At 33.1% G+C, this 15,101-nt stretch overlaps 1 protein-coding gene across 31 annotated transcripts in view; it reads right to left on the bottom strand.

Moving 5' to 3' along the window:
* Window positions 1-15,101, bottom strand: part of LOC106878372 (rho GTPase-activating protein 5) — a 336,880-nt gene that overhangs the window by 22,836 nt on the left and 298,943 nt on the right. For 20 of the 31 annotated variants that reach the window (XM_052968790.1, XM_052968794.1, XM_052968797.1 and 17 more), the window contains 4 exons: window positions 9,888-9,938; window positions 9,232-9,399; window positions 6,357-6,427; window positions 3,121-3,258 (listed from right to left, as the gene is read on the bottom strand). In XM_052968790.1, the coding sequence (XP_052824750.1) occupies window positions 3,121-3,258; window positions 6,357-6,427; window positions 9,232-9,399; window positions 9,888-9,938 (428 nt within the window). The remainder of the gene's footprint in view (window positions 1-3,120; window positions 3,259-6,356; window positions 6,428-9,231; window positions 9,400-9,887; window positions 9,939-15,101) is intronic. The other 11 variants (XM_052968808.1, XM_052968800.1, XM_052968801.1 and 8 more) reach the window with 3 other exon arrangements.

The raw sequence follows: 15,101 nt of genomic DNA, 5'->3' as shown, positions 1-15,101 counted from the left end.
TATATATATATATATATATATATATATACATATGTATTAAAGAAAGCAAAAAATAAAACAAAAACAATGGTGTTCAGTATGCTGGCCACAGGAACTTCTGTCAAAGAGACATGGTTAAACAAAGTTGTACATCATCTCCCTCTTTCGCTCTCTCTCTTATTGTTACTCTCACTGCCACCATCAACACTACTACTTTTAAGAAAACAACATCAACTCTCTTTAAATTTCTTTGTCTCTCTCTATCTGTCTTCACCACTGCCCTCACTGTCTCTATACCTAACATGAGGAATAGTATAAGTGTCATTGAATAGTGAGAAAGGGGGGTCAAAGTGTGACACACAGAAATTAGTTTTCGCATTTATTATATTAGATGGGGTAATTTAGAAACTAGTTAGAGATTTCGTTAACCCTTTAGCATCAAGATTATTCTGTCAAATGTAATGCTTATTTATTCACAGTATTTTGAATTAATTATGCATTATCTTGCTGCTTTGAGATTTCAATGATGTGATTGTTTATTTTTAGAATGACATTAGAGGGTAGGTGTGAGTAGCCAGATGTGGCCAGTTTGAATATAAAACAGGTAGAATAGTTCAGCCAGAAATGACTGGTTTAAATGCTAAAAGGTTAATAATTTTGACTGAATTTTAATCATTCTTTTAATGTTTCCAAGTACTCTTTTATTGTATACAATGATGATTGATGAAACCTTCTGTATTTGTTGGGTTAAGTGTCAATACATTCTGGTAAAATATTGAAAGTAACTTATGTGCCTTCAGTCTTTCACAATTCCATTACAAATTAATGCTGCTGAGTATTGTCTTTCAATCAACATTATTATTAATTTTTGGTGTCATTTATCCATAGTTTCTAAAATGGATATAATATAAAGGTTCTTCTGGCCAAATTAAATAGTATATTTGTTCTTGCATATTTAGAATGGCCAGAAGTCTTTTAAGACTATGTTTCAAGTAGGTGTGTCTAATAACTAAAATATTCAGAAAAACGTAATTGTGTTTGATCATATTCCACTGAAAATTGAATATTATTACCCCATGTATCTAAATGTGCTGATTCATTTTGCTGAATTAAATGGTATCATTGTCCTTGAATGTCTAGAACAGTGATTCCCAAAGTGGAGGATGGGAAAATTGTGGTGGGATATGGTGGCCATAGTCACCAGGCACAACGTTCTCGTTAAAGTGATTCACTTTTGTTTCTTTATCAATAATGTACATTTTTTTTGTATTCAGTACTTAATAAAAGAGTTACCAGTAGATTCTTTTACATTAAATAATTGTGATAGAATATTGAAAATAAATCTTTTCCACCCACTGGTGTGGCATACATTTTTCTGGAAAGTTATAGTGGAACCTGGGGGAAAAAAGGTTGGGGAACACTGGTTGAGAGTGAACAACTGAAATATTTTTCATCAAACCAATAACAAATCTATTTACTGCTATTTTATATTCAAATATGCACACCATCACCACCACAGGTGCTGTGGCCACCTACCATGAGGCTATAATAGACAACACATGCCCACGACACCATGCAGTGAGGCTGAACTTAAAATGAACTTCTTAACTACCCAGTCATGCCTGTACCCATATATCTTTATACACACAAAGTCTATTTGCTTCTTTCATGTCCATTTATCCATGCTAGCATGGGTTGGACGAATGCATATTATTGAAGCATTGTTTTACAACTGGATGTGCTCTATCACTAACCCTTATCATTTTAACAAGTAAAAGATTTTATATTCCACTTTTTTTGGAAGGACAGAGCCAGCAGAAGATTTATGGGCAGGGAAGGGAGTGTCAACAAACATCACTGTTTTTGCTCCATATATATATATATATATATGAATGACAGTCCCAATGACAAAGGCACTTATCCACGATGCCATGCAGTGAGATATAATATGAAAGAACAAAGTAGAATTGATAGGTGGAAACTATTTTTATGAACAGTACAATGGCCTTGGATTGGCTGGTCCCAAACCACCTCTACTCAGGCACTCACATCTTACTCATCTTGCCATCTTTTGTCACTTGGTTACCCCCAGAACCTAAACAACCACTCTTCCCAGTCTTACCTCTCAGAAGGTGCATCCCAGTCCCACTGGAATTCCTTCCCTCTACTTGTTTACTTCCAACTTTTCAAGAGGAACATTAAGCATATAAATCTCATTTGTCTCAGCATGCATATGAAGGCCATATATTACAGCCCTATCTTCTCGACTAAACTAATAAATAATATGTAGAAGTAGTTTCAATCCCTGAAATGAAGGCCTGATAGATATCACTTAATAACCACATGATTTCTGGTTCAGTCTCACTGCATGGCACCTTGGGCAAATGTCTTCTACTATAGCCCCAGATTGACCATTACCTTGTGAGTGAAATTTGCTAGGTAGAAACTGTGCAGAAGCTCATTGTATACATATAGACATATGTATGTGTGTGTGTGTGCACGCACACACACACACGAATGTTTACATTCTATATGTTTTTGTATTACATCATTTGAGTAAAACAGTGATGTCATGTTTACATTCCTTGTAAACAATACATCCTGTAGCAGTGTGCTTTCAAACTGTGATGCCCAATAGAATGAAAAAAAAAAATCCCTTACTTGAAAAACAGGTAGCATAAAAGGTAACCAACCATAAATGCTATTTCAATAAGTCTTTATCCAGCCTATACAAGCAAGGGAAGTTAATGCAAAAACAAATGTAGTCTCCCAAAGAGATCACTAAAGATTGCAAACCTTAGAATTTGTAAAGTTTGTGCAAGCTATTATTGAGACTCCCTTATAAGCATAGAGAATATAGGCAATTTACTTCTTAAGTATAGTGACTGTTTTGGTGCTGTTGAATCAGACTAAGTTGTCATGTTCCTAATGGAGACTGTCTTTGAAGACTTTGTTCAATGACATGAAACACACCTTGCATAAGAAATGATGCCTAGTATATTCATATTATAGAAAGTGGGAAATTATTACAAGTAATTAACTTGCATAAAAAAAGTACTTCTCTAGTTATTGACTTTCTTTTACAATAATTACAGAAAATTCACACACAGTCATGAATTTGAAAATGATTAAAACACAAACCTCTTCTTTCTGTCTCTTTTTCTCTTCTTTTTTCTTCGCTCTGTCAGTTGTGCTTTCTTTGTGGCGGATTTTCACATGGAACTTGTCCTTCCAATTGCTACCATCAGTGAGATCTCCATAGTCATCTAAGGTGTCATACTAGGAAAAAGAAATTCATCATTTGTAAAGAGTGAATTTAATTAAAACACTGACCATGCACCTACTTACCACACAAACACTCATATTCCACCACACTACCCTTCATAGTTACTCAATGAACTATGCATATAGTCTCTCCAATAGTAATATGTTATATGCAGAACTTTCTGTATGTAAGACAGTGAGAACATAATAAGCTACCTATTATTTATTGTAAGAAGAAGCTGTTTCCAACTGATGACATATGAAGAGTATCAAAAATTGAGAATGTCATTAAAAGAAATAGTAAAACCATTTTTGAAAAGACATTTCTATAAAGAACAATATGCTTAGAGAAAAGATTTAAGAAATTATATTCATTATAGGAATTTAACTGAACAATGTATTTAGTTGTATATTTCAAAACTCTCCCTAAAAATAATAGTGTGGATTATAAATAAATTGGAATAAACAGTAAATAGATGTAATATATACTCTACCAGATTCTGTTTTCATTTATTTGAGTTAAGCATATAGACCCACTAACCTCTAGTTCTGAGCAATTTAAAGCATCTACTTGGCTTTTGTTGGTACATTCTAGTTTATTCAATCATTTCTTTCATATTTTCAACATCTAAGATCCAGAGTTCCTCCCATGATCCACCTCCCCAAATTTTCATACATTTCCACTTTCAGTCAGTTCAAAGATACTTATATTACAGTTACCGTACTTAACTTCCATATATTCATCTTCACCATCCACTTATTCCAGGGAAGGTCATGGGGAAAAGAGTCCTTGGACACCTGCTCTACAGAGTCCTATCAGAAGCAGCCATCATTATACATTCCAGTTGGCTTCCCAAGTATGACTAACTGAGACTATGGATATTATCCAACCATCTTACTCTTGATCTATATCCAAGTCTTCTGCTACTTGGCTTGCAGTTCTTTTCTGCTACTGTCTTGCAGTTTTTTCCTGTGACATTCTAACTCATGTCCATAGTATGAGGACTGTGACCTCTCAATGCAGAGATGCAGCAGTTTGACCTAGAGAAACATTCTGATTTCTGAGCTATGCACTTTTAAGTAATGTTACTCTGGAGATCCTCTAGAGCAGTGATTCCCAAGGTGGGGCGTACGCCCCACTGGTGGGGCCTGAGAAAATTCAGGTGGGGCGCAGGGCATAGACGTCGTAATAATTTTATCGATTTATTGGGTGTTATGCACTTTCAGTGCCTGTTGTTTCAATTCTCAAGCTATTTTTTTGTATTTTGAATACAATTTTTTAAATTTTGATTTTTTTCAATTGTAAATAGGCCCACATGTACTTGTAAATGTGAGTGGACATGGGAATAGGTGGGGCGTAAAAACTTTTGCTATGAAAAAGTGGGGCGCCGGGAAAAAAGGTTGGGAAACACTGCTCTAGAGGAATTCAATTTCAGCTGCATGTATTCGCCATCATGCTTCTTCAGCCATTACCTAACACTCTTGACCATAGGTGAGTATAGGCATAAAAACCAAACTGAAGAGAGTGAGTTTAGCTTTCTGCCAGCCTCTCCTCTTCTGAGGATTGAATACTAGAGCTGACACATTACTGTGCCAGCACATGTAATTTTAGCAGCTAATTCAGCCTTCTTCTTCTCATCATTCATGAATATGGCTCTGAGATACTTAAAAATTTCCCCACACATGCAGAGTGCACTGGGAAGACTTTCTTGAGCAGATCATTGCCACAGTCTTTGCAACACTAATTCTCACTCCTGCCTTGCAGCACTTGGCAGAAAACCCATTCAATGCATGCTGGAGACCACCTTCTGATGATCCAAGTAACACCAATGTTGTCTGGAAATAGCAGCCGACTGATCTTACACCCACCAAGTGTGAAAGCACTTTCACAACAGCCACACATCAATCCAGCTCATAAAAATTATGGAAAGGAGACATGACAACTTGTACCCCTGTTGAAATCTAGCACCTGCATTGAAAGGTTTTGACCTAGCACTATTTACCAGAACATGAACATCCTAATTTTTAAAAAGGGTGACAAAAGGGAATTTAGAATTAATAGACAACTTCTGGTTGCTGTGAAGTCCCTGTACAAATGCCATACTAAACTTAATATCTGTAATGTTGTGTTCCAAAGGTATTCATGTCTATATTAGAAATATTGTCAGGTAGCAGGAAGGTTTATCATCACAATTTAATTTTTTTTATAATTAAAAAAATCACCTCTGTCCATAGTTGCAAGGTGGTTGTTGATTTAACAGCCCTGTGATGAAAGGCATTCAAGTCATGGTAATCCTGTTTTTATATTGAATACATAACTACATTACTAAGGATACATATCTAATTTCTACTTTTAAGATGGTAAGGTGTGATTTGAGCATAATTTAGCTGCTACTTCCAGCTGGCTGAGTAACTGCATAGTCCACTCCTTTGGTTCATAGTTGAATGGGTTAAATGTATTCTAATGGCTATACAATGGTGTATTTGAGACCAAGTTTTCCCTTTCTACATGAACAAATATACAATGATGCTAACATAGGTGAATGAATGAGAAAACAAAAAACAGAATCCACAGAAAAGCATTTCAACAAAGGAATTACCCCTTAATGTTCAACACTTTCATATATCGTGAATAGCAGAGGAAACTGTACAACAGTAGTGGTGGTGGTGGTAATAGAGATACTGATTTTTTAAAATAGTGATGTTAATTTTTTGACACACTCAGTGTCAGATCTCAAGTTTGGACTATACAAAGTTTGGAGGGTCTTTGCTATAAAATTATACTAGAAGGACTCTCAAAAATTAAAAACACATATGCTTTTTAATTAAGAGTCCTCAGCAGATTGTGAGGCTCCAAGCTGTAGCATGACTGGCTTATCCCTGAATGCACAACCTAATTAGAGAGAGAGAGAGAGAGAGAGGAAGAAGATTATGGAGTTTACCAATTCTAAATGAATAAGACACCTAGACATAAATACTGAGGATTCTCAGTAATATCATGTGAGTTTTTCAGGTATATTTATATTCTAAGGGAAAACATATGTATGCACACATGTATACATACACATGTTAGTAGTTGTTAGTTTAAGTTATGAAATAATGTTAATTTTTACCTTTGAAAGTGTACCTTGATTGTAGTCATCTAAGGGACAAATTGTTTCATATAAATTTTCTTCATAGCGATCTGTAAAAAGTAACATTCCATTACAGAATTTATTATTAGGGTCAAGATTTATATAATTTATAAGCAATATTAAGATGAAAAAAAAAATATACTATTTATGTATGTGTATGTGAGAAAATATACCTTTAAATGCAAGTGTGCATAATTATGTATCATCACACAGTTATTGTTAAAAGCATATGTATAAACTTGCGTTTTGAAAGGAATAGGCTACTGTGGATTAAGTCAATCAAAGATCTAATTGATACTTATATATAACTTTAAAATACAACATTAGTGTAAAGTGAACTTAAGGTAAAATGAAGTAGCGAAGTAGATGCTATAAAGTATCTAGTGTTGTCATAGGTTGTTTTCCTTAACACCAACAATGTTGACTTAATCCTTTACCATTTACAGCGGCCATATCAGGCCAAAACATTCTGCCCATTTTATGCCCAAACTGGTTTAATCCAGCCTTTCACACCTACCCTACAATGTCATTCTAAAAAGAAACAAACACATCACTCAAATCTTGAAGCTATGAGATAATGCATGATTAATTCAAAACAATGTGAATAAATAAGCATTATATTTGATAGTAATCTGAATGCTAAAAAGTTAAAAACAAAAATGTTGAGAGAGTGAGCGAGAAGTTCTGCACAAACTCATTACAATAGAGAGTAATTTAACTGTCATTTAAGTGTGAATTGTTTTCCTGAAAATTTCTTCGATATTCATAACAGATAAACTAATCAACTGCTTTTACCAGAGCTTCTAAAATTGGTAGGCATACATAAACAGTATGTTAGATATCTCTAAAACGCTATGAGGAGTAGAATTTAAAGAAATGGATATAATTAACTATTTAATTGAACAAATAAACCACAACAGCTGATGTTATTAAACTAAATAGTTCTTTCAGATAATTGGTTCTGAATCTTAAAAGTGAAAATAGATCATTATATGCTAGACATACTGAGATTGAAGAGGTCACTGGCAATAACAAATGTTTTCTGATTTCTGTTTAGCAATTCTAAATCCATTTTTCACTGTTACAATGTGTAGGATATTTTCCATTCAGGGGAGTAAATTGTTTTTAGAGCTGAATGTCCTTCTTATTGCCAACCACTCAACCAAGCTGTCAGGCAAACTGAATCATCAGAATTATGTGCTTTATTTATGAGTAGGGAACAGAGCACTTGACTGCACAGTTATTACATTTGAAAATATACATTAGCTATGTGTTGCTGGCATACAAACAAAATTCATAAGTTGATATATATTTTTAGAGTTGTTTATTTTAGAGCAATGTAAAGAGTATCTTTATTAGATTGACAATAAAACATGTGTGTTAATATTGTTAGTACTATATATTATGAATATAATTACAAACTTAACTATTTAAGAAACAAGAATTAAATTACACAATTTAGAAAAGTAAAAACAAAACAATGGAACCTGCATAAAAACAATGCATAAGTCTAACAAAGCAGAACAAAAGTAGTATAAAGGCTCAGCTTGGCAACAAAATGAACAAGAAGCAAAAACAATAAACAAAGATATTTCCCAACAGTAAAAAGAAGCCCCCAATGAAAGAATATATATTAAAAAAATGACAAATTAAAAAGAAACATGCAATTTGCAGCAGTATATCACAGTAGCTAACTGTAAAGCAAATGGCTGAAACAGAAAGCATTAAGAAATGCTAATGATTAAATTCAATCACAGGAATGATATTTTGTAACATTGATATACTATTATAGCATGTGAGATAATGCTTGATATCTGCTTCAACAATAAATACTAGGCAGGGGGAGAAGAAAGACTGACTGTCTGACTGTAACCAGAAAAAAATAAGCATGCCATCTAATGGCCAAGCTAAAAAAAAAAAGACTAATATTAAAATGCAATTTTTTTACTTTGGAAACTATTGTTAATATTATTTTTCCTAAATTAGAATCAAAATAAAATTAAAACTTAATTTTAATTCAAATGAAAATGTTTTGTTGGGAAAAGACGTGAAATAATAGTGATCATTCTTATGAAACAACATTTTATCTTGTTTCATCATAAACTAGGGCAATGTTTATAAGAGAAAGCAATTAATCAATGGAACTGGTTGCAGATGATACTTATTTTATTGAACCATAAGTTGGATGAAAGTCAAAGCTGACCATGGTATGATTTAGACTCAACAAGGGGAGGGGGAATCTAAGTGTTTATCAAAAAAAAAAAAAGAAAAAAAAAGAAAAAAGAAAAAAAGAAGCCATTCAACTGTAAAAAAAAAAAAGTATCACTTACATTAATTTGGAAATTCTAAATTAATTAAAATGAAGAATGGGTCAATTTCTTCATGCATTTTTTCTTTCTTACTTATTGCCATGGTCAGTAGCATATTATTAAATACACAAGGTGTATGTATGAGAAAGAGAGAATCTTATATGAACATACTGAGAATGTTGAAATATAGCTAGACACCCATCTGTAACAACAAGAACCGAAACTGTTTTTATGGCAAAAATAGCTAGATTTTTTAAAAAATAAATAATTATCTTAATATAATAGATATAAAGAACTTGTTATTATTCAAAACAAAATAAAAAGGGAGTTATAATTCACAACATACATGGGGGAACGACAAAATGAAACAAATTTTTAAAAATACTTCAAACACTTGATAAAAACATGGACACAAAAGTAAAAATAATATTAAAATAGAGTTTATAAAGCGTGTCTGGACGTAACGAAAAAAACCACTAGCGCAATGATTGATGTGTATCCAACAAAACATGTTTGTTGGCAATAAACTGTTTAGTCGTACTTACGGGGAGGCGAGCCTACATTATCACTGTCTGATAAAGGTGGACTAACGATGCATGTACTGCTCTCCATTGTTGGAGAGCGACATTTCTTTTTAAAAGAACGAGGTTTCCTTCTAACGAGAAGCTCATCGCCTGTGCCCTCACTGCCATCAGAAGGCGACTGGCTGCGAACTGGCAGGAGAAGAAAACAGACACACATGAAACCTACCTGAAGAGCGACACATACAGGAATAAAAAAACAAAAAGGTATGGAAAACTAACAACTTGGGAAAATAGAACAACGAAATACTGATAACATAGACAGGCACTGGACACCCACACAAAGATACACTGAAGAAACACTTAGGAATGGACAAGTATAATCCATGCAAATACTAACTTTCTTTATAGATTAACTTATTCATCAACACAAGAATTAACAGAAATATTTAAGAAACAAAATTTAGTAAATGATTAATTAGAATGATTTACATTAGAGTGCACAGTAAAAATCTATATAAGATGACTATATCACAAAATAACCAGTCAATAATGGAGACAAAAAAAAAAACGTTATTTTTCAGAAATGTCTGAAACAGAACAACAATAAAATAAAACAGGTGATTAAGAACAAAAAGACAAACAGAAGCCAGGTGAGAGAGTTATAAAAATATAATTACCTGGTACCCACACTAAATCTGGCAGCCCATATAGTTTGTGTTTCTGTTTGTCTGTATTACCAAGCAAGATAAAGGCAGATATTTAATTAAACTCTAAGAGTTGGTAAAACGGCACAAGTTTTGTTAGTAACTTAAACAGACCAACTTAAACAGATACAAATAAGAAAAGAATTCCATCAATAGACATGTCTCTAAGAAGAAACAAAACCAACAAAAAATTCTTGTTAGAAAACCAGTTCTTATTAACCAGGATAAATTAAACACCAATATTTTAAGCCGGAAAAAAAAAATTGAAAATTAAACCACCCCTAAAATCTCAGCAATTCCTGACAGGTACATACTGAACACGATGTCCAGTACTGAATTATATTATTTTACAGACATCTATAGGCAGATCTGCCTCAATGGTTGAGTAAGCCAGAAAATTTCGCTATCAGAAATAAATGTTGAGGAATGGTAATGGGTTTAAGAGATTCAAACAGATAAAAAGTATAGTTAAAACATGAAACACAGTTAATGTGAATATTTAAAAAACAAACATTCTTTTTTGAATTGTCTGTAGATACTGCATTGAACTAACGATACTAAAGCAATGAAACACATTACACTATCTAATCGTTCATTTCTCATTCAAGAGTATTTTCAGTTGTAGACATTTAATGTGGATATAATTTTAAGCTATATTGACAGTATATTTTATGGTATGATGAACTGTTTGATGTCTTGTTTAATCATATTAGATATTAACATACACTAGTTTTATACCACTCCTCACACTTAATTCAGCAAGAAGATTTTAGTTTTGGGTATTTCTAAACAACAGTACTTCAAGCATTGTATCTGTATATACATATATATGTTAACAAATATAAATACATACATGTATATATGTACAGATATATATAAAGCACTCATGCCAGAGTCACATAGAAAGCACTTGAGTAAGTGCCACATAAAGCCAACAGGAGTGATGGAATGCTTGCTGTAACAACAGCTAAGGTTCCATCACACTTTGGCCTGCCACTTGATACGAATCACAGAGACTCAAAGTGCAGTACTTGTGCTGAACAAGCATTTATAACACTAACCCAATAACATACAAATGCATCTTTATGGTGACCTCATGTGTCATTCAATCTACTGAAAGCACTATATCAATGGGAGAGTGGCAATGTGTGCAGACCAAACCAGTAAGAAGGCTCATCTTCAAGTCAAAAACATTTCAAATTACCAAACAAATGGCCTGATCAAAACAGTGTAAGCCATACTTTTTTGTCTGACATCTTTAAATGATATAGAACTGCAATGGAATTGAACAGTCAATTGAGAAGTCATGGATAGAAAGTCAGAAATGCCACTCATGGGGAAGCACAAGATAGTAATTATCTGTAAAGATGGAGCAGTCACCTTTATGTGTATGTATGTACGATTATATATATATATGATTATATATATACCTATATACAGAGGCGCAGGAGTGGCTGCATAGTAAGTAGCTTGCTTACCAACCACATGGTTCCGGGTTCAGTCCCACCATGTGACACCTTGAGCAAATGTCTTCTACAAGAGCATCAGGCTGACCAAAGCCTTGTGAATGGATTTTGTAGTAGAAAACTAAAGGAAGCCTGTCGTATATATGTATCTGTGTTTGTCCCCCAACATCGCTTGACAACCAATGCTGGTGTGTTTATCTTCCAGTAACTTAGCATTTCGGCAAAAGGGACTGACAGAATAAGTATTAGGATTACAAAGAAAAAGTCCTGGGGTTGATTTGCTCAACTAAAGGCAGTGCTCAAGCATGGCCGCAGTCAAATGACTGAAACAAATAAAAAGAATATAAAATTATATATATATGTTGTTGTACTTGGGGATGGTCATATTGCCAGTTTAGCCAATAAATATATATATACATATAATTATATACTTATATAATTACATACATATGTATAATTATATCATCATCCTCCAGTGTTTTAAATCTAGCTCTTGTCCCCATTAATGGGGGTGGACGGATCTACCTCAATGACACAGCAAACTTGCGCCTATATAATTATATATATATATATATATATACACTTATAATATACACAATATAGATTGTAGCTCTGGTGCTATCCTAGCATAGAAATTAATGATATGCCTGTTGAAGTTGAAGTGGAGATAGATAATAGCAGACATGAACTTAACACACCTAATAGTAGTAGTAGGACTAATGATAATAGTGATGATATTAGTAATAATAATAACAACATGAACACCAATAATACTAATATTAATAGTAGTAATTCTCCTAGTTGCAATTGTAGAGTTAGATCCCACTGTCTATTATTAGGCCGATGTCTTACCCAGAATGTAATTTATAAATGTACAATCATAACAATAACTGGTAACTTTATATATATATATATTGGATGTTGGATTAATATGAAAAAACTTCTTTATAATCATTTTTCCTCTTTTAGACTTAAACATAAGGGTAATTGTATGTCATAATCAAGTAATACTGGGAACTTTTTAAACTTATATTACACCTCTCAGTTTATAATTAATATATAGTTAGCATGTTCCATAGCTTCAATATTCTTCTAGTAAATACCAAGTATCAGTCTTTATAGATACTACCTAATAAATAAATAATTTTAGTTTAAATGATTAAATTATTAAACAAATTCTATATAATCTTCTCTTCTCTTTTGATGATAATAAGGTATATATACTTCACCTTGGTTTTTAGTGATTAAACTATTTATTCCTTTCTATAACGTTCTACCCTACTGATCATATTATTACTTTTATAATAGCTTTTATGTAAGTAAACCTAATATTTGTATCCCTAGAAATTTATATTAGCTTATATATAACAGCACCGGTAACTTCACAACTTATAATATACCTCTTAGATTATAATTATTATATAGTTAGCATGTTCTATTGCCCCAGTATTCTTTTATTAAAAGCCAGTGATCAATTCTTCATAGATACCACCTAATAAGTAAATATTTAAGTATAATGAATAAATATTAAACTAATTCTATGTAATTTTTTTTCTCTCTCTATTGTAAATTTTGGTATATACTCAAAATTATTCAAAAATTTATCCTTTTTGGTTATAATATTTTCTTAATATTTTTTCTTGATAACTCTAAATTCTATCTTTATACACTATAAAAATATTGTTTAAATCATTCAACTATAGTACACCTTGATAAATAGTTCCTCTGTATTATCATCATTGGTTTTATTAGAGTCTTGCCCCCATAACTGGTAATTAACAGCTTGTTTTAAGATCTTCCTTTACCAAACCTCATTTTAGCCAGTTACTTTATACTATTTCTAAATAATCTTGACAAGTTTTATAACTATAACCACTGTGATTCTCTCAACTCCTTCATGCCCTTTCCTAACAGACACTGCTCTATAGTCTTAGATTTTGATATACAAAGATTTGATAAACAAGACTATAAATCAAAACTGACCCAAAAATCTGTGACAAGCTAGAACCCTAACAAGTTTCTTTTTTTTCCTGATGTCTTAGTAGCTTCTAAGCTGAAGTGAAAACAGCATGGACTTTGTCTTCTTACCCTCTTAGAGGATTTAAGTAAGATTATACAAATGTGTCCGACTGACTAAATTAATTCTATTTATTTATGCAGCTGAGGATAGCTCTGCATTTAAATTGATGTAATGATTGCATTGTTCCATTAAATAGAGCTGCTTGAAACAGTTGTACTGCATCACCTCTGGATATCTTGTTGCTTGTTTTGATATAATTATATACACATACATACACAAGCACACACACACACACATATATATATATATATGCATAATTATATATCATTATCATCATCGTTTAACGTCCGCTTTCCATGCTAGCATGGGTTGGACGATTTGACTGAGGACTGGTGAACCAGATGGCTACATCAGGCTCCAATCTGATTTGGCAGAGTTTCTACAGCTGGATGCCCTTCCTTACGCCAAATGGAAACACCTACCATAATAATTTTGAAATATCTATAAAACTGTCAAAAGCTTCTTTATTTTTGTGTTTTATGATTTGTGTTGCTTAATTTGTTTTACTAATGTTGTTGTTTCTTTTCAGACATCATCAGAAAAAGGTAATAAAAATTCACTAAATTGACAGATCTGTCAGACTTTCAAAGAGGTCAATTTAACGGTGTTCGTATGGCAGGCACTAGCATAACAAAAACGGCCAAAATGTTTGGTGTATCAAGAAGTACTGTCTTGAAAGTAATGGCACCCTTTCAGAAAGAGGGAAAAACCTTCTTGTCGTAACAAAATTCTGGAAGAAAACCAAAACTTTCAAATAGGGATCGTTGGACACTTGCGCAAATTGTTAGAAAGGATCATAAAAGTACAGCTCCCAAAGTTACTGCAGAGCTTAATGACCACCTCGAGAACCCAGTTTCCACAAAAACTGTTCATCAGGAGCTGCACAAAGCCAAATTTCAAGTGAGGGTTGCAATCAGAAAATCACTACTTTCAAAAACAAATGTTGCAAAGCGTTTAGAGTGGATGAAAAACCAACAGAATTGGTCCCTAGAACAGTGGAAGAATGTTATTTTCTCGGACAAGTCATCCTTCGCCTTATTTCCGACCATGGGTAGAGTATAGATGAAGAGACAGCCGAAAGATTTGACCCAGACTGACTTCTTCCAACTATAAAACATGGAGGAGGATCTGTGATGATCTGGGGGATGGGAGGCTATATCTTAGAAATCCGTTGGCCCAAGGGTTTCCCTTCATGGCAGAATTAATAGTCAAAACTATTTAAGTATTTTAACTAAAAAATTCATCCTATGGTTGCGGAACTGTTTCTGGAGGGAAAGTTGTTACTGAATGGCACAAGGAACATTCTAGTGAAGTTGAACTTCTTATCTGGCCACCACAGAACCCAGATCTCAATATCATTAAACATTTATGGTGCATTTTAGAAAAAGAAGTAAGGATTCGATACCCTGCACCATTGTCACTACAAGAACTGAAGACTATTTTAGCTGAAGAATGGACAAAAATTCCTTTGGAAACAATTCAAACTTTGCATGAGTCAATACCTCATAGAATTCAAACCACAGCTACTGCCAAAGGTGGTGCTAAACCATATTAAAATAAATTTGCATGAAATTTTAAGGTGTTTCAATTATTTTGTCCAACCCATGTATATCTTGTGTGTGTGTATATATATATATATAT

Source organism: Octopus bimaculoides, chromosome 6, assembly GCF_001194135.2.
Source record: "Octopus bimaculoides isolate UCB-OBI-ISO-001 chromosome 6, ASM119413v2, whole genome shotgun sequence".
Taxonomy (NCBI): Eukaryota; Metazoa; Mollusca; class Cephalopoda; order Octopoda; family Octopodidae; genus Octopus; species Octopus bimaculoides.
This window is presented reverse-complemented; position numbering and strand designations above follow the sequence as displayed.